The following is an 18,455-nucleotide window of genomic DNA, read 5'->3' as shown; positions in this document are numbered from 1 at the left end:
CCTTACTTCCACAGCGTATTGCTTGTTATCTGATCGCTTACTTTGATGAAAAGAGCCCATTTGAGCGAGTTGTTCATTTCGAGGTTTTCAACGTACATAAGAAAAGCCCAAGGCTGAACACTCCATTTCCGAACGCCTGAGCCGAGAAGCGAAAAATCCAAGCTCAAAATGACCGGGCGGCCACAAATCCAACGCAGAATCCAAGCACATACACTGTAGTTTCATTTCAATTCACTAAAAACTCAATCGTCCCCGTGCAACCGACACTAAGCCGCAGTTTGCTTAAAAAATTTTCAGTTTAGAGGTTTCTAACAGCCCGCGGCCACATCAACCTTGACACACGACCATTGAAAACCAGCTTGGTAACCCTACCTCCTTTTTAAACTGAGCCTCTCCGGGGACCATACCGTCAGTTATCGTCAATAAATTGTTTTAGAACCACAGGTCCCCTCAGTAGAAATCGATCAAGAGGCTATTGTTTCGATCGGCCAATCGAATTCGCCTCCGGAAATGTTTACAAATGTGTGATTATTTTCGGAGTCAGAGGAAAACCTTGGAAGGATTTATTCCAGTATTCAATTAAGTTCTATCTGGACATACTTATTTTAATTCTGCCAACAAGACAATTGTTATTTCGTTTCGTCCGCACGAGAATGTGAGTCACAATAGAACAATTCGCTCAGCCATGTAAGTATTCACTTTATTCTTAGGTGCCGGCTATGCTAAATTTCACACTTCGTCTTTGTGTTTCTTGCCAAGTACCCTTGTAGATACTTATTTCTTTTACTCAGGATAAAACTTAATGGAGATCAGGAGGAAATCTTGGAGTTTGCCTCCCAAGGTCACAATTTATTCATTACCGGTCAGGGCGGAGTGGGGAAAAGTGAAGTGGTCAAACGGATCGTCCAAAGTTTGAAGGCACGTGGAAAGACAGTAGGTGTCATTTGCTCGAGTGGCATTTCCTGCCAAGTTTACGATCGTGGCCTAGCCTCGACTGTTCACTCTTTTTACGGTCTATCAACGGCGGAGCTACCTTGGCGCCAACTGATAGAAAGGTCGGTAGGGAATTCTCTTATTTGAGACAGAGTAAAGGCTCTGGATGTCGTTATATGGGATGAGGCCAGTATGTCAAGCAGGAGAATGTTTGAAGTTGTGAACTTTCTACACCACAAACTTGCAACCAATGAGTTAAACAAGACCCTGCCCTTTGCTGGTAAACAAGTTATTCTTGTTGGCGAATTCTTGCAGTTGCAACCGGTTCCTAATCTTTTCGATGAAGGAGAATTTATGTTCTATTCCCCTTTGTTCGACCTCTGCATTCCACATCGTTTTGGCTTGACAAAGTTAATGCGACAGTCGGAAGATGATCTGCAATTTATTTCGGCTCTTTCAGACTTGAGACTGGGTCAATGCACAAGTTCATCCGAACAGTATCTCTTGTCTCTAGGTAGAGCCTTACCACCAGCGTTTCAAGAAGAAGCAACGCGCATTTTTTTTCGAAAAGTGCCCGTGCAATTATCTAACAGACAGGAGCTCGATGCATTACCTGGTGATTTAGTAACCTTCCAGGCTTTATTTGAAAACCACGGGTCCAAGAGCATGTGTTGGCCAGGAACACCAGTCCTGCAATTAAAGCGTGGCTGCAGAGTGAGGCTGGTGTGGAACCTGAATGACAATTTAAAGAACGGTTCCCTCGGTATTTTTACCGGAGTAAAAGGTGATGTCCTTTTGGTTGCCTTTCAAGAAGTTGGAATCGTTGAGATTCAAAGGGAAACTTGGATAAGAAGAAACAGGAATGGCCAAAAAATCGGAGGCGTGACCCAATTCCCCATTGTATTAGCCTATGCAGTTACGTGTCATAAGTCGCAAGGTTTGACGCTTGCCTCGGCAGTTGTACATTGTTCTAGTGAGTACGTGCCTGGACTAATCTATGTTGCTGTCTCAAGAGTTAAGTCCCCAGATACCTTACAGATTTTGAATTTCAGTCCACGGCAGTTGTTGAGGCCACATCAAAGGGCGGTTGACACGTGCGCAACCCATCATATATGTGAACCACTTGCAGACCTATCATGCTGCTGCAAAAGGAGCTTTGAAGATAACAACCTCATTTCAGTAAAGGATCGCTTCGACGCGTGCGAGGAAGACGACGAACCGTTCACTTTCCCGAGTGATTTGTTCGATGGTCCTGTGCGGCAATGCTTTGAGGACGAAGAGGTTGCTGCCCCACTGGAGTTATTGGATGTTTACGACCGCATGATGAGGCATCAGTCAAGTCTAGCCAGTCCACCAGAAGGATTTCTCATGAAAAGCCGAGATCACCTGTTAGCGTTGAAAACCTCGCCAACTTCAATTGCTTCTCCGTTTTTGGAAGAAAAATACAGAACAATCGACTCTCTGTTAACCGACACCTGTTGGCTCAAGGTTCAATGCCTTGTTGAATTGATATGGTTTCATTCCTTTCTCATCATCGAAAACCACATTGTAGAAAATCCAGACGAGATTGTCGTTAATATCGGAAGGCAAGGATTTACAGAGGCGACGTCGAGACTGCATGAATTCCTCACCAGCACTGAATTCTCCCGCTATGCATGCATTGTCTTCGCCGTTAAAGAGACGACAATTTCCCAGCGGACTGTCGTTGTTGAGATTGCGAAGTTTATCTACTTCGAATTTCTAGAAACACTGGCTTCCATCGTGAGACACGATAGAATGATAGGAGTGGCTTTCAACGTTCAAGAGATGAATGTGGTTGGCAGGTCAAAAGTTCGACATGTGGGTGGTTGGGCGGTCAGGAAAGTCCTCTCCCGGGCTAGAACCTACCTACGGAAAAACGTCTACACGACTTCGAGCTCTACGCTGGTCAAAGTTGAAACAAAGCAAAGGGCATGTGAGGTTCTGGAAGAAAACGTTATTCAATCTTTCGACCGACTACAAGAAACGTCGAAATTTAAAGAGACGCTGGAAGTAACGGAGGCAAGGCAGTATCGGCAAAGGGGCCTTCTCCATATATCGGATGAGGCTTACCTCTTCTTCATGCAGCTGGAGCAAAGGAGAGTAGACTTACTGAACGTTAATGTCATGAGAAAAGAGTGCGAGAATATGGTTGAGGCGGCCATATGTAGACTTTCAAGTGACGAAGAACTTAAAAAAAGTTGGATGCGATGTTTTCAAAGTGAAGAGGTTGACAGGAGCGAGGTATGTAATATATGCCTTATTAGTACCATGGGTTACAAAATGCTCGTTAATTTTGGCGCAAAATCATAGTGTTAATTCATAACCAAAGCTTATATATTACTCAGTTACGTAGTATTCTCGTTTCTTTCGCTCACCACTAGAAATATCCAGCTTATATTTTCGAAGCATTGTGTCTTATCAGTGGGTTACTAGCAAGGAATTCTCTCCCCTTTCGTGTGGAAAGCATTTAAAGCTACGGTGGTAGGCTTCAACTTAAGCTGAAGTATCTCTCTTCCACACAGGATTTAATCGAAAATCTGCGGAAAGAGATTTTGGTATGTTATGTCATCATGGGTGCATCCCAATTCTTGAGAGATTTCCGCCGTGGTGCCTTGATTAAGAAGAACGCGGAGCTGTGAAAACGCATTTTGCAAAGACAGGAAGAAACGAAGGAGAAATCTGACAGTGTTCCATTCAAGGTAGCTGGAATTGCTGGCATTTTATTGTCCCTTTAGAATGCATAAGTGCTAATAAGATAAGCTAAACACTAGAATAAAGGGCTCGCTTAAGTACATACATTGGCATATATATACTGTACTTTACGCGTTTATTCCTTACATGTAATGTATACAGCATAGATATTACAGCAATAATAATAGTAGATATAACTTCACATAATTTGCTAAAATTCCATGTAGGTTTCAATAGATAACAATTAACATGATAGTAAATTTAAATAAGTACAGTACATTTAATTGTTTTTCCACATCAGGAAATCCTCAAAGACAGGAGTGAAAACAAAAGGGCCTCCCACAGCCGATTGGTTGGCTTCATTCACCAACATCAAGGCACTGCCCCACTGAGTAGAGTCTACCTTAAATCGCAACTGATTGCTTTGTGTCAGGCATATGGTGTCAGAACTTCTTCAAGATCAACTAAGTTAGTTATTGCACAAGATTTGTTAAATGTTATTCGAGAACATGCATTTATTCCAAATACAATACCAGTTGATGACAGGCAGTTTAGGATAGTGAGAAACTCTGAGTCTGATGGACACATCAGGATACTCTTTCAAAGAGGTAAGCTATATATTTTGAATGGACACTTAAGGGTACAATTCATGCTTGTGCAAAAACTTTCAAACCATTCCTACTATTTAAATAGGAAACAGTTCTGTAACACAGTACAATGCAGTGTTGGTTAAAAATCAAAGAATTTCATATTTTTAAGCACAGTAATTTCATATTTGAATATCTTTCATGATCATCAACTGAGAAGTATGGATATATATACAATAACACATACATTCCCATACAAACTCTAACATTGACTTCCAAGGAAAACAGTAAGTTCACATACTTGCCTATTTTAACCATAAATGTGGCATGTGAATATTATAAGATGAAAATACAAAGTATTTAACTGCATGATAAACTTTGATGTGAGCTTGGAATTGAAGGTCGCTGGCTTGTAAAGGCACTACTACAGGAGGCATTACTCTTAGGACTAATAGTAGTTTGACCTAGTCTAATTGAATTTTGTGAAAACTGTTGCTCCAAGAAGGTTGGGTTATCATTTTGACCATTACAAGAACGTATTTGACAGAAATGGTTCTCTACACAGTCCTGATTTACTATGGCAGGCTTGATTACTGAACTAGGATGCTTTAACAATTTGTAATGTACTAGTGACTGGAATCCAAGACACATTGATTTTAAATCAAACCATAATTTACTTGAGATGAATAGCTTGCCATCTCCTTGAGTGCTTTCTTCCCATGAGCACATCCAATTATAGAAATTATTTAGCTTTTGAAGCCTTATGTCATTAGTGCAGGTGATGAAGAGCCTGTCATTGAAAAGTGAGACCAGCTCACTTGTGTGTTCTAACAGGCTGATTACTGCATCAAATGAGGAGTCATCCTCTCCGCTTGACTTTATACTTTCCTTATATTTCTGTATAGATACAAGTTCACAGATGTAAGCTACAATGTTGAAAATCAAGATACTAGAAAAGAAGAGAAATTATCATGAAAAGTAATACAAAAGTTACAAAATGCAGAGGAAAATAAGAGAAAGAGAAATAAGAGAATAAGAGAAAAAGAGAAAAAGTTGTTTTTTTTTTTTTTTGGCAATTATGCAGAGCCTTGTAGATACAATTTTCCAATGAACTTTCATTTTGACAACATTAAAACTTGGAGTTGATTATTTTTGAGTTAATCAAATGAGAAGTGACTTAACTATATGTAAACAAAACAATTACCTGCATGAGAAACAGCATCTTTGTATCAAGTACATCTTCTGCAAGTCTGTTCCGCATTTTGCTGGCAGAATCAAGGTCAAAATGCTGCATGGTTAGTTTCTCATGCAATGGAAGAGAGAAGGTCTTCTGATCCCAATTAAAAGCACTTTTGAACTGAGTCCATGTGATCTCCTTTCCATGGATCTGAAGACATCTTGGCTTGCCACTCTTATTACTTTTTTCAATGTTGTTTCGTATCTTCTTGATATTGTGCTGTTCAATTACAAATTGGTCAAAGTCAGTAACACTTATAGCTTCATATTCATTTTCAATTGATATCAGGTAATTGACTGACAATATTCTATAATAAACACTATAGGCAAGCCTCAGGCAAACCTGCTCTTGAGAGTGTTTTAGATACTGTCAATTGCCTAAAAAAAGCAATTGGCTTGACATGAAAATATTATTGGCTCAATATCATTGAAAATTGCTTAAAGAGAATATTTTTGTTAATTGCTCACTGTGAAACTCAGAAAACCATGAACACCGTGAATATATATGGAATGGTATTGTGTTGCAAGGAAAAAGTCAATTAGAAATGAAAAAACTAAAATGCAAACAGCAATGAAAATTAGTTTGTGATTTTGTAGTTTCTTTGCATGTCCTGAACTTTATAATTTATGATTGGTCAGTACACTTACTAACCTGTCAGAATCAAATCAAGGTATTCATGATTTTTTTTTTTACTCGCACAGTAATATCTGAATAACAGGTACCAAATTGAAAATATTGGGCTTATATACATACATGTCATAGAAGTATTGTCTATTACCTTTGGGTCCATGATAAACATCATTGGACCACCAGTGTAGACGTTTGTGGCTGCAAATTTTTGTTTAGCAGGGTTTTTATCATGAAAGTGCATCTTCACAAACTGCCTGTTACAGTCAGCACCATCAAGGACACACCAATACACCCTTTGAGAAGACAAAATAATAAAAAATATAAGCTGAGACAAACAATAATGTAAAGATAACTGTATTAAGTATAACATTCATGAAATGTTTTAATTTGATATATCTTTCCTATTCTTGGATCGTAGGTTCACAACTTCCATAATTCATTTGAGTCAGTAAATTACATGGCAAATCAGTTTGTAAGTAATATGTAAACTCTCTTAACATATTGTTTTCCTCCTAAAACAAAGCTTAATGTAAATGGCAACTTGTTAATGTGATACTCATACAGCATGGTACTTTGGCATATTAATCAAGGCAAAATGTAGTGGTACCAATAATATTATTAAACTTTTAGCATCTAATTCACAAGCTGTGCAATTCAAACAATTAATGGCTGTCACTTTCCTTGCAAAACTATTTCACTTTAACTTTTCTTTTCTGATTACTCACTCAAATCCAATCTCCAACATTTTCAGGACTCCTTCCCAAAAACAGAAGTACAAGCTACTTGGTGTGCAAACCCCAGATGGATATTGAGCAATAGGGAACCTGAATCCATTGTCACTGACATAAATGAATTGCAGCACTTGTGTGGCAAGTTCTGGTTCATCACCTTTACCTGGAAGGAGGTGGCATATATTTGTTTTGTTTTTAAGCAAGTCTTAGCTGTTTTACAATTTTTACAGCAGTAAGAGAGGAACAGCATATATCTGTAATTCGTTTAAACTGCTTATACTACTGTAAATTGATATATGCATTTTCATGTAAATTACCTGACAATATATTCATTAGCTCATGGCCCTTTCCCAGGTCAACAAATCCAACAAGCTTGTGCTTACCACCAACTGTTGACATCTCCAGGTTCTCCTACAATAGAGAGCATCAATTAAATTATGAACTCTAATATTAGAACACGTCTTTAGTATAGTTTCAGACAAAACATAGCATCTAAGGGATGTCTCACATTGACAATGAAGTTTAGTTTTTTAATATACATTATTACAAATGAATTGAAAATGCTTTCTTTTTTTAAAAAAAATTTTCCAAGTACATCAATCGGTGATCTTTTTCTACTTTTGATGTTTTAAATTTACCTGAATCTTCATTTCATCAATAATAAAACCACCCATAAAATCTTCTCGTTTCATCCCCCTCTCTTTTGCAGCATCAAAGCACCATCTAATGACATCTCCAGACCACCCAGGTCTCTCTTTAACTTTGTTTTTGTACAGCCTGTAAATGGATCATTGAACAGTTTGGTTTCTTGTTTCAATAGCTTATCCAAATTTGCAACTGTATTATTAAAATTATTTGTCTCGACCAGGAGTGAAGGCAGACTGTGTTCCTCTGTGCAGTTAGGTATCACAGAATGTACAGAGATTTCATAAAGAAATGCTTTTTAATATTTTGCTCTATTTTAAGTAATCATTTGGTAGGCTGAAGAACCATATTTGTATAACCTTACTCACCTTATTGTTTTGTTGCTGGGAAGAGTCAAAAACTGGCGGAGTGGGTCCAACACATGGGGGTTTTTGCAGTACAGTTCAAGGCATAATCGCATGACCCTATAAACATCATAAAAAATATATTGTCTGTTTGGTACAAAGCCAATACTTAAAGATTGTGAATACATACTGACACACTAGACCAATCAAAAATGTAACTTAAATGTAATTTCATTTTTCAGAAGAAAATTTAAAGTTGAAATATTATAATTAGATTATTTCTTGGAATTTCAAGTAAGTATCATATCATATTATGTTTCTAGCCATAGAAACTAGCCATTAGATTTCTTAGTAAGGATATTAGAGGCCATGTCAATAAAACCTAATCAATTACTTTGGATGCCACCTAAAACCATTTTTGCTTCCTGTCTGCAAAATTTTCTCTTGTTGTTTCCAAAGGTCAGCCATCTCCTCGGGTACATTTTTTGCATCAGCAAAAATCTTGCAAAGATCCTTATGGTCCTCTTTTTCCATTTCCACACATTGCGAGAAATACTTCTCTCTCCAGTAGCTTTCCCTCAGAGCAGTGTTTTTACGTGCCTGCACTTCTTCAGTCAACTTTTCAGTTAGCTCATCCCTTGTCATGTATCTTTTGTTGGTAAAGGGATGAACTGCATCCCTAGATAACTTCCTTTTCTTTGATTTGTCATCCATTCGTTTTATTTTTCTGCAATTGGCACAACTAATGCCATCACTGCACTGGATGATGTGACAATGCTTGGAAAATACCTTGAAGAGGACATTGTCATTCTGCCTGTATTCTCCACTAACATGGGTAGACATTGAAGCGCTGGTAGTTTCATTAATGTCCATGCCAGAACATAATGCTGAGCTATCCACAAATTCCAAAATTTTGTGAACTCTTTCGCCTAAAGCACGTTTTTCCAAGCCGATTAGATCAATCATATTTGTTAAAGAATACTCGCATCCATGAGATGAAATGGAATATCTTAGGCCTGATGAGGATGAAATCTGTTCGATAACGACCTCGGTAGATCCTCGCTGATTTCTGAATGACCACGATTCGAGACGAACAAAGGACAGCTTGTTGTTCCCGCAAGCGGTACTCCATCCATCTTTAAATTTGAGACCGTTGACTTTTTCCATGAAGTGGCTAAACGTTTCTGGTGGCGATGCGATTATCTCTCTAATCTTGAGGTTTTGGTAGAAAGCTTTCCGCTGCGTACGTGGTCCACGCCGAACCCTTTTTACCTTTTCTCCCCAAATGTCGTTAACGATTTTTCCAAGCGTAACTGAATTAAGGTGGCACAGAAAATTTTCTTTTTCTACGCTTGCATGACTCAGGATTTCGCTGGCGTCTGCGAGTTTATCTTCTTCAAAATCGTAGTGAAACAAAACCCTAATAATGAAGAATGAAAGTTTCCGTCTGTCTAGCACAGAAGCAAAGGAAAAGTAATAATTCAAAGAAAAATAATTTGTACATTTGGATTTAAATTGTCTATTTCCATGCGTGAAAATATTAAAACGGATATCCAGCAACAATACTTACCACGATTTCCATTTCAGATACGAGTTCGAATTGATTATGTCCTTGCTGCAACCGTGGAATAGACTATTTTTTACAGACGACATTTTTATCTTTTGAAATTAAAAGGAAATTATCGAGATTTACTAGATCAGCTATGCGGTTTGCAACTATGCTTGTAAATTATTTTGAATTTGTAAACATTTCCGGAGGCGAATTCGATTGGCCGATCGAAACAATAGCCTCTTGATCGATTTCTACTGAGGGGACCCGTGGTTCTAAAACAATTTATTGACGATAACTGACGGTATGGTCCCCGGAGAGGCTCAGTTTAAAAAGGAGGTAGGGTTACCAAGCTGGTTTTCAACGGTCGTGTGTCAAGGTTGATGTGGCCGCGGGCTGTTAGAAACCTCTAAACTGAAAATTTTTGAAGCAAACTGCGGCTTAGTGTCGGTTGCACGGGGACGATTGAGTTTTTAGTGAATTGAAATGAAACTACAGTGTATGTGCTTGGATTCTGCGTTGGATTTGTGGCCGCCCGGTCATTTTGAGCTTGGATTTTTCGCTTCTCGGCTCAGGCGTTCGGAAATGGAGTGTTCAGCCTTGGGCTTTTCTTATGTACGTTGAAAACCTCGAAATGAACAACTCGCTTAAATGGGCTCTGTTCATCAAATTAAGCGATCAGATAACAAGTGATACACTGTGGAAGTAAGGTGAAGTATTTTTATTGAGAATTTGACGTATTTTTTTATTCCTTAGAGCGGTCGTAAATATTCCCATACAAACTCTTATAATTCCGCCATGACTGTTATTGTGCAAGATGATCATCTCACAGCTGGAGCTTGGGCCGCCTGTGCTGACAACGGACAACTGATAACTAACTTGAACAATGTGACTCGCAGACTGAATTATAAATTAGCATGCAGAGCGCGAAATAACTAATGTTGACGAGGTGGCCTGGGTCGAGGGATGGTTTTTACACCGGCCCTGAATAAGGGCTACTAGCCTTATTCTAATAAAAAAAACCAAACCTATACCTAAATACCATAAATTACGCAGTTCATAATAATTTCGTAGTCATGGAATTCATGACAGTTCATTCACAGAGTTCATAGTGTCATAAATTCTGGACTCCTTCGAGGAGACACAGCTTCCTGATGTCTCGTGTGTAGACTGATGTGGCCGTTCTCACTTTAACATGACGTACGTGGCCATGGCTGTCCGGGAACACTTCCTCAATCAATCCCATCGGCCAGTGACCTCTGGGCGACTTCTCATCGACGACGAGAACCAGATTTTTACACCGGCCCTGAATAAGGGCTACTAGCCTTATTCTAATAAAAAAACCAAACCTATACCTAAATACCATAAATTACGCAGTTCATAATAATTTCGTAGTCATGGAATTCATGACAGTTCATTCACAGAGTTCATAGTGTCATAAATTCTGGACTCCTTCGAGGAGACACAGCTTCCTGATGTCCCGTGTGTAGACTGATGTGGCCGTTCTCACTTTAACATGACGTACGTGGCCATGGCTGTCCGGGAACACTTCCTCAATCAATCCCATCGGCCACTGGTCCCATTCATCATTTTCTTCGGCCTCTGTGGTGACAGTGTTTTGCCATGCATTGTGAACCTCTATACCTTCACTTTTAGACAACTCACTAGTACTAACAAGATATTTAGCTGCCTCTAATACTTTTTTTGGTATCACATTCTGAAATTGATGATGATGCTTATAGGTTAGTTTCCGCTTGAGTTTTATTGGGATAGTCTGTGACTCACTGACAAGTCTAGGAAGGGTGTGCACAATTGAATTAACATCACTTGGTACATTTACTACATTTCCATCAATAGACAACTGACCGCCTCTTGGAAGTTCACGAATTTGCATAAATGTAATTCGTGGTGATATCAGCCTTTCCTCTAATGGGGTCAAATCAAGCACTGATGGTTTATTGGGGAAACTCATGCCATTTGCCTTTGAAGACTGAGGTAACTTACCCTCTTTTATATTTAAATGACAAGTATTACAAATCCATTCAGTATTGTCAATACTTTTTACTCCCATAATGCAGGACTGAACAAGGTTTTTTTGGCAGTTGGTATAATTACTTATATTGCATTTTCTTACTGATGTTCTGTACCACAGTTGATCACAGCAGGTACATATGTACTCAGGACCGCAACTTATATTCTTATGAAACTTGGCTACCATGGATGTGCAAGAATTTGCATAATTTTCACCACAGCTTGGCAATACAGCACTGCAACTGTTGGCATTCTTCTGTATATTCATTTTTTGCATATTTTGTCGTTTCTTTCGCATATGTTCTCTTTTAGAAGCTTTACGCTTTTCTGCTCTGTCTACTTCTGATAATTTTTAGTCTCTTAGGGTTAACAGTTTGTGCACGTTTCTTTTGTATACATTCTCTTTTAAAAGCTTTACGCTTTTCTGCTTTGTCTACTTCTGATAATTTTGGTCATTTAGGGTTAACAGCTTGTGCACGTTTCTTTTGTATACATTCTCTTTTAGAAGCTTTACGCTTTTCTACTTTGTCTACTTCTGATAATTTTAGTCTCTTAGGGTTAACAGTTTGTGCACGTTTCTTTCGTATATATTTTCTTTTAGAAGCTTAACGCTTTTCTGCTTTGTCTACTTCTGATAATTTTAGTCTGTTAGGGTTAACAGCTTGTGCACGTTTCTTTTGCATGAATTCTCTCTTAGTGGTTTTATGATTTTCAATTTTCTTTTTTGGTTTCATATCAGTGTCACTGTCTATACCTGCTTCTGATATGTTTGCTCCCTTTCTATTATCTTTTTCTGCGTTGGCAAATTGTGATTGCTTTTTTTGTGAGAAATGACTTTCTTTATATTGTTCTACTTTGTCTTCATGCGAACTGACTGATTTTTGAATTAGCCCACTATCACGTGTTATTTCAGGGGAGCTCAATGCTGGTGTTGTAGACACATAGTGATATTCTTGTATATGGCCAATATAAATATTTGTTGTCTGCCCATATGTATTGACTAGATTTATAACTGTGACAGGGGAAAAATTTGCATTTGACTCTATAATATTGATAGTGACATTCAGAGAATTTGCAACGGCTTGAATTATAATATTATCTGCCTATGTTCCTTGCCTTGGCATATTATGCACATAGTATTGCCAAGACTGTTCATAGTTGCTTTCTATATACAACTCAGGGTAATGCTGAAGATGCTGAATTCCAAGGAAGCATATATACAAATGATACTCAGGGGTGTTATATAGCTGGTATGAGACTGCACGGAAGAAACAGTTCCCATCTCCTAATGCATTGACTGGAACTCTACCAAGTTCAGCTAATCTTAATTCCAATAATGAAACTGAATTGACTGATTTGGTACAAGGTACATTCTTGTCATTATTTGTTTGAGTGAAAGGCCCAGGATTCTTCTTTACATCACCACTTATTGTTATTCTGTGATGAGCTACCCATAGAACTTGTACACAAGAGCACTGCAATTTCTTTAAACCATGTTCATCAGTATAAATAAACGCAACAGATTTTTTGTGCTTTGGGGTTCTTGTTTGTACAAAAAGCAAAAACAAACTCTGTTGTTTTGTAAAGCAATGATATTTAGATTGATAATCTTTTTTATTAAAGTTCAACCTCTGCTTTGTAGCTGATTTATGCTTATGATCAGAAATTGGAACGAATTCATTATTTAACCTATGGTACGTACTGCTTTTCCAGATCACTCACGGTTTCTGGGAAACCACTCGATTTTTAATCGTCACGATTAATGAGTCACTCGATAAACGATTTTCAACGAGACTCGTTTGTTCGAGAGAATCGAAACGAGTCAAAGCGAGGCTCGTTTCACGAAACGAGACTCGTTTGACACAACGAGACTCGTTTGACGAAACGAGACTCATTTGACGAAACGAGACTCGTTTGAAGAAACGAGACTCGTTTGAAGAAACGAGACTCGTTTGACGAAACGAGATTCGTTCAGCAAACGTCGGCTCTCGGCGCATGCGTAGATGTCTAATTTTTTTTCCCAAGGTTGTTGTAGGGTCGGAAGGTTAGCGCTGAGATATTCGTACAATACGTTAAGGTAAGTTCTATTTTCTATGTCTTGGTATGGTAAACGGGTAGGGAAGGCCTTAAACAATATTATTATATGGCTGGTAGCATATATTTCAGCACATAGAAAAAAGCAGTGAATATGTTTATCGAATAAAGTTCAAAGCTTCCACTTCCCTAAAGTTACTTCATTCCTCCACAACGAGGGATGGCAGAAATTATAACCATCTCAAAGATATAAATTTTGAAAAATAAAGGTCAAATGTTCCTGAAATTTCATGTGTCAATGCAAGGAATATTTTATCATACTGTGCTGTTTTAGTTTTTTTTTTCTTTAATGAAGACTGTATTTATAGGATATTCGATCTTAAAGACATGAATGATAATTTCTTTCTTAAAATGAGTTTTTCCTCGTAAACCATCTTTTTATCTCAGGGATATAATCAAAATAAATACAAATTAAAATGAGAAATCTAACTTCGCTACAAAAAAATGTTCTTACATGTTAATGTTTCAGAAAATTTTCCAGATTATTACAGAGATGAGATTGCTTCGGTTGGTCTTGGATCACCAATCTTTCTATCACGACACAGAAAAAAGGATAGTTTTAGAAAGAGAGCTTTTATTTATAAAATGATTTTGTTATAGTTTTTAAGAAACAAATAATGAGGGGAATATATTTGGTTAATGACCATGATGACCAAAACAAAAATTGTTATTATCTGTAGCATATTTATTATAGCTCAATGATCTCTTTGCCTCTGGAAAATGTTGTCAAATATACCAAACAACTAATACATGTTGGAAAACTTGATATCATTTATTCTCATCATATTTACAAAGAAAACTTTATGACAGGAATGAAAAGAAAACTTAAGGCTAAGTACAAGGCACTGCACTGTCACTAAAGGCTAATTGTTGCTCTCATTTACAACTTCTACACTTTCACTAGTTTCTTTGTTGCCTTCTTGCAGAGATGCAATATTTTTCTTCTTTCTTCTCTTCCGTGTCTTCTTCTTTTTCTTCTTTTCTAGTTCTGTGGGTATAGTAAGAAGAAATTGTTGTGGTGAGTTGTTTATAGGGTTTTGCTATTGGTCATCTGGGAGTGGAATTTCCCATTTTGGAATGCTTTGAGCAAATTAGAAAGCTGAAGAAATTCACTAGCCATGACACTTAATAAATTGTGTTTGTCAAATCGTACCCTCACTTAAAGTCTTGTTCTCCTCAACCTTATCTCTGTGCTCTCCCTTGTCCTTGTCATCTTTAAAGGTAAAGAAAAAGGCCTTGATTTTTTTAATGTTGCAGTTCACAGGCAAATTTCCTCTATGCTTATGAGTCTAAAAAAATATAACTTTATAGGGGGTTTCTTGTTACTTTATTTCAAGTTTGCTATATTTAGAAATGCAGAAACAAACTTGGCAAAGAAAGAATTGTAACTCTCGCCATTTTCTTGCGTACTCCTTTATTGAAAAAGATGCTGCTTTAACGTGGAAACGAGGCTGACAATAAAACGATTATTTCAAATGACTTCTTCGTTTTTTCTTTAAAGAAGATAAATCAGTATCTTCAACATAAAACATGATTTCAAAATAATTTTGGGCTAAAAGCCACAATTTTACGATTTCATTTAAAAGAAAACTAGTTCAAAACATAGACTGAACTCGAAAGGCATCATGAATAATTTCCAAGATGGCAGCATCGCTGCCTGGTAAGTGCGTTGAAGTTCTTGTGTAACCTTGACGATTTATGAGGCATTTTGCCCAAAATGTAGAGAGATTAGGCTTCTAAAAGTCAAAAATTATTAACAAAGGAAACAAAAATAAAAGACTAAGTATTATTTTCTGCTCGTTAACTTAAATACTTGCAAACGTTCGAAAGCTGGTGATTGAATATTAAGAAGTTATTTTTACATCGCAAAGCTTTGAACAATTGTTTGAGTTTCTTCGATCACATGTATTGGAAAATCCAAGGCTTATCAGGTGGTTGACCTGAGAGAAGTTGACGTCTTACATGCGATCAATGTACGCTAATGAAATACTCAAATCCACACTGAAAATTTTTGGAGAAAGTTGGAAACAGAATTGGGTGACTTATTGCAATTTGAAGATCTCCTGGATAATAGAAAGCTTTTTGTTCTACCCCAAAATCTGTGCATCTCAAATCAAGGAAATTCAGCAAGCTGGCCTGTACTTCCGTGATGCACTTCTCCCAAATATTAGTACGATATCATGGCCTCCAAAACATGTTGAGCTATGTGAAAGTGCAGTCAAGCTAGAACTAGATGCGTTTCTATACACTCTCTTAACTGGGAACACACATATCCCAGCAGAATATCCCGATCGCCTCCGCGCTTTGTTGATTCTTTTGGCCAGGACATCATTTACGGAGTTACTCCAGGACTACAAAAACTACTCAAGCAAATACTGTTACCATATGCCAAACAATGTTCAACTTATCCAGATGCCACACCGATGTGAGTATGGGATCGTTCCTTTGCCTGAAACTATCAAGCCATATATCAACACAACACTCGCGTGGGACAATATCGATAGATTGGAGGAAACTCTTTCTGGCGGGGTAGCCAAAAAGCCAATGGCTAGACTGGATTTAACATTTTTGTCCTTAATGACGTTCAAGTCTCACTGGATGTCATCAGATATCTCCCGAATATCGATGTACCTGCTACTGACATGGCTACTCTTCACGAGGTTCTAGTGCAGTTCCTCAAGAAAAAGAATACGCTCAAGTTAAAGAGCATCGTCGTCGTCTTTGACTAAACACTGTATGCAAAGGCAAGTGAGAGACAATGGAAACAAAGCGCGAAATTTAAAGATATGGTGATGAAAATGGAAGTATTCCACACAACATGCACCACGTTGTCCATCACTGGCAAGTGCTTCAAAGATACTGGCTTGGAGGATCTGTGTGTAGAGTCTGGTGTGATAGCAGAAGGTTCTGTTGCAGAAGTTCTACAGGGACGCAGGTTCAATAGTTGAGTTAGACTCCACAAACTCGTGCATGAAGCCCTAATGAGACTGGCGTGGCGAGGATTTAGGCCCTGGATAGAAGAGAATTATAAGCAGTCCAAGAGTATTGTTGATGGCTTATTTGGTGAGATTGGTGATTTGTATGATGATATCTGCAAAAGGTTGTTCCAGATGTATATGACCAGTGCTTGTAGTGTCAATTCTGTCCATCTTTTTGACAAGTACATGGCGTTTCTTCGTTGCGAGAGCGGAGTGCACGAACTATTGACGGAATAACAATGGTTCAGAAGATACGAGGCGACCAAAAAACATTTGCAGAGGTGGCTGATAGAATGATGTCGATAGTTTTGCATGAAGGAACAGAAAACTAGTGCATTGGTGTAGTCTTTGATGTTAAACGAGATAGCTCAGTAAAGAATGCTGAGAGAGATAGAGCAGAGAGGCTCAGAAAGCGGTCATGGATTCAGAAACATCAGGGTAGACAACAAAACATTCCAGTGGCGGAAATTCCTTTCCAATTCTAAGAATAAGTTGCTCCTAATTCCTCTCAGAATAATGCGAAAATGAGATACATAAAAACTCGCTGGAAAGAAAATCTTTGTAACAGCCGAGGATCGATGCTGTGAAGTCTCTTCGATCGGAACAACAACAAGGAAGCTAAGGTCTACGCAAGAGGAAGCAAATACCAGAGTGTTACTCCGTATAGCTATTTTTTGAATCAAGCCTCGTTTCAACAAACGAGTCTCGTTTCGACGAACGAGTCTCGTTTCGACGAACGAGTCTCGTTTCGACGAACGAGTCTCGTTTCGACGAACGAGTCTCGTTTCGACGAACGAGTCTCGTTTCGACGAATGAGTCTCGTTTCGACGAACGAGTCTCTATTCTCGAACAAACGAGTCTCGTTGAAAATCGTTTATTGAGTGACTTATAAATCGTGACGATTTAAAATCGAGTGGTTTCCTAGAAAACGTGAGTGATCCGCTTTTCCTGCTTAAGTATGCATGAAGCTTTGATGAATGTGGTACAACTTTTCGGACATCTTTTTACACTTTAATTATAACTTTTTTACTCTTTTGAAGAACACGCTTTATTTGGGTTGTGGGAATTCTTGACACCGCTCTACTTTTTCGCCTTAGCTTATGTTGATACAAATTAACATAAGTATCAAAGCGAGATCTGTGTATTTTATTTTTACGTTTTACCTGTACTGAGGCTTCTTTAATGTTCGGCGAAGGGAAAGTTGTCATTCCCTCGATGCTGATGTGTTCAACTTGTGATTCATTTAACTCGCCCACGTGTGTTGTTGAGGTCGATGTTGCTGCCTGTGGTTTGGAAAAGAGCAAGCAAATCTTATTGGCGAAGAAGGACAGCTTCGTCTTGATAAACTTGATAGTATTTCCTGTGATTGATCTAATGTGACTGGTAGCCATCTCAAGCAAGTTTTAAATGAGAGATTGTTTCGTGGTTCGTATTGCAGATTGTAAAGTAAATTGTACAGCAGTTATTGTACGAGCGAGCCTCAAGTCTGGGCTGAAACAGGCGCTCAAATGTTTTAGTGTGACTATCTTGGCCGCTATTATTGATGTGTGCGTTGTAGGTTGAAGAGCTCCAAGGGAAAAGCACAATAATAAAGCAATGATTTACATACTTACCACGACTTTCCAATGCAATTCAACGCAAAATTATAACCTTAGCAACTATCCAATATGGCTGCCTCGATGGACCGTCTTGTCCACGTGATAGCGAATGCGTGTGCCAAAAAAATGTTTAGGGTACCCCTAGTTGCAAACATTTTGGCTTCTCGTAAGACGTTGCAAAATTGCGACTTATTGTTGATTTATTTATTATTAGACCATACAAACATTTATTGTGATTTATTTTATTCTTTAAACTTGCTGATTGGAGCGAGTTCGAAGTTTATTTGGACTTTAATTAAGACGAATGGGGGAGGGGTGGTGAGGAACATCACAAGTCACTTCCGGTCCGATTCACTTCCGTCTACAAAACGGGTCTACAAAAAGTG

General features: G+C 38.2%; 2 protein-coding genes and 2 long non-coding RNA genes across 4 annotated transcripts in view; 1 reads left to right on the top strand and 3 right to left on the bottom strand.

Moving 5' to 3' along the window:
• Nucleotides 1-18,188, bottom strand: part of LOC149035453 (uncharacterized) — a 34,925-nt gene extending 16,737 nt beyond the window's left edge. The window contains exons 1-2 of the long non-coding RNA XR_016182457.1: nucleotides 18,085-18,188; nucleotides 17,635-17,754 (exon numbers count right to left, since the gene is read on the bottom strand). This is a non-coding gene — a long non-coding RNA (uncharacterized LOC149035453). The remainder of the gene's footprint in view (nucleotides 1-17,634; nucleotides 17,755-18,084) is intronic.
• LOC149035456 (uncharacterized) lies at nucleotides 1,126-8,217 on the top strand. The gene is made up of 5 exons (XM_089192434.1): nucleotides 1,126-3,195; nucleotides 3,477-3,653; nucleotides 3,947-4,253; nucleotides 6,518-6,571; nucleotides 6,851-8,217. The coding sequence occupies exons 1-2, from the start codon at nucleotides 1,126-1,128 to the stop codon at nucleotides 3,591-3,593; spliced, it is 2,187 nt and encodes a 728-aa protein (XP_089048560.1). The 3' UTR covers nucleotides 3,594-3,653; nucleotides 3,947-4,253; nucleotides 6,518-6,571; nucleotides 6,851-8,217.
• Nucleotides 3,646-10,191, bottom strand: LOC149035455 (uncharacterized). The gene is made up of 9 exons (XM_089192072.1): nucleotides 9,390-10,191; nucleotides 8,214-9,239; nucleotides 7,844-7,939; nucleotides 7,469-7,607; nucleotides 7,148-7,241; nucleotides 6,825-6,993; nucleotides 6,248-6,392; nucleotides 5,437-5,688; nucleotides 3,646-5,129 (listed from the first exon to the last, which is right to left on the bottom strand). Exons 1-9 carry the CDS (start codon nucleotides 9,470-9,472, stop codon nucleotides 4,593-4,595), a joined length of 2,541 nt encoding a protein of 846 aa, XP_089048198.1. The 5' UTR covers nucleotides 9,473-10,191; the 3' UTR covers nucleotides 3,646-4,592.
• Nucleotides 14,245-14,787, bottom strand: LOC149035454 (uncharacterized). The gene is made up of 2 exons (XR_016182339.1): nucleotides 14,647-14,787; nucleotides 14,245-14,481 (listed from the first exon to the last, which is right to left on the bottom strand). It is a non-coding gene; the product is annotated as an uncharacterized LOC149035454 (long non-coding RNA).
• Nucleotides 18,189-18,455: the final 267 nt, after the last annotated feature.

The sequence above is a fragment of the Pocillopora damicornis genome, chromosome 13, assembly GCF_964200805.1.
Source record: "Pocillopora damicornis chromosome 13, jaPocDami1.2, whole genome shotgun sequence".
Taxonomy (NCBI): Eukaryota; Metazoa; Cnidaria; class Anthozoa; order Scleractinia; family Pocilloporidae; genus Pocillopora; species Pocillopora damicornis.
The sequence above is the reverse complement of the archived record's forward strand: the minus strand, read 5'-3'. Positions and strand labels throughout refer to the sequence as shown.

What these genes read in the sequence shown, in the direction of transcription:
- LOC149035456 (XM_089192434.1), top strand. Translation starts at nt 1,126, where the DNA reads ATGTCAAGCAGGAGAATGTTTGAAGTTGTGAACTTTCTACACCACAAA. An exon ending in AAGAGGTTGACAGGAGCGAG is followed by an intron (nt 3,196 to 3,476) that starts GTATGTAATATA and finishes TCTTCCACACAG; the next exon opens with GATTTAATCGAAAATCTGCG.
- LOC149035455 (XM_089192072.1), bottom strand. Translation starts at nt 9,472, where the DNA reads ATGTCGTCTGTAAAAAATAGTCTATTCCACGGTTGCAGCAAGGACATA. An exon ending in TATCTGAAATGGAAATCGTG is followed by an intron (nt 9,240 to 9,389) that starts GTAAGTATTGTT and finishes CTTCATTATTAG; the next exon opens with GGTTTTGTTTCACTACGATT. An exon ending in CCCAGCAACAAAACAATAAG is followed by an intron (nt 7,608 to 7,843) that starts GTGAGTAAGGTT and finishes ATCCATTTACAG; the next exon opens with GCTGTACAAAAACAAAGTTA.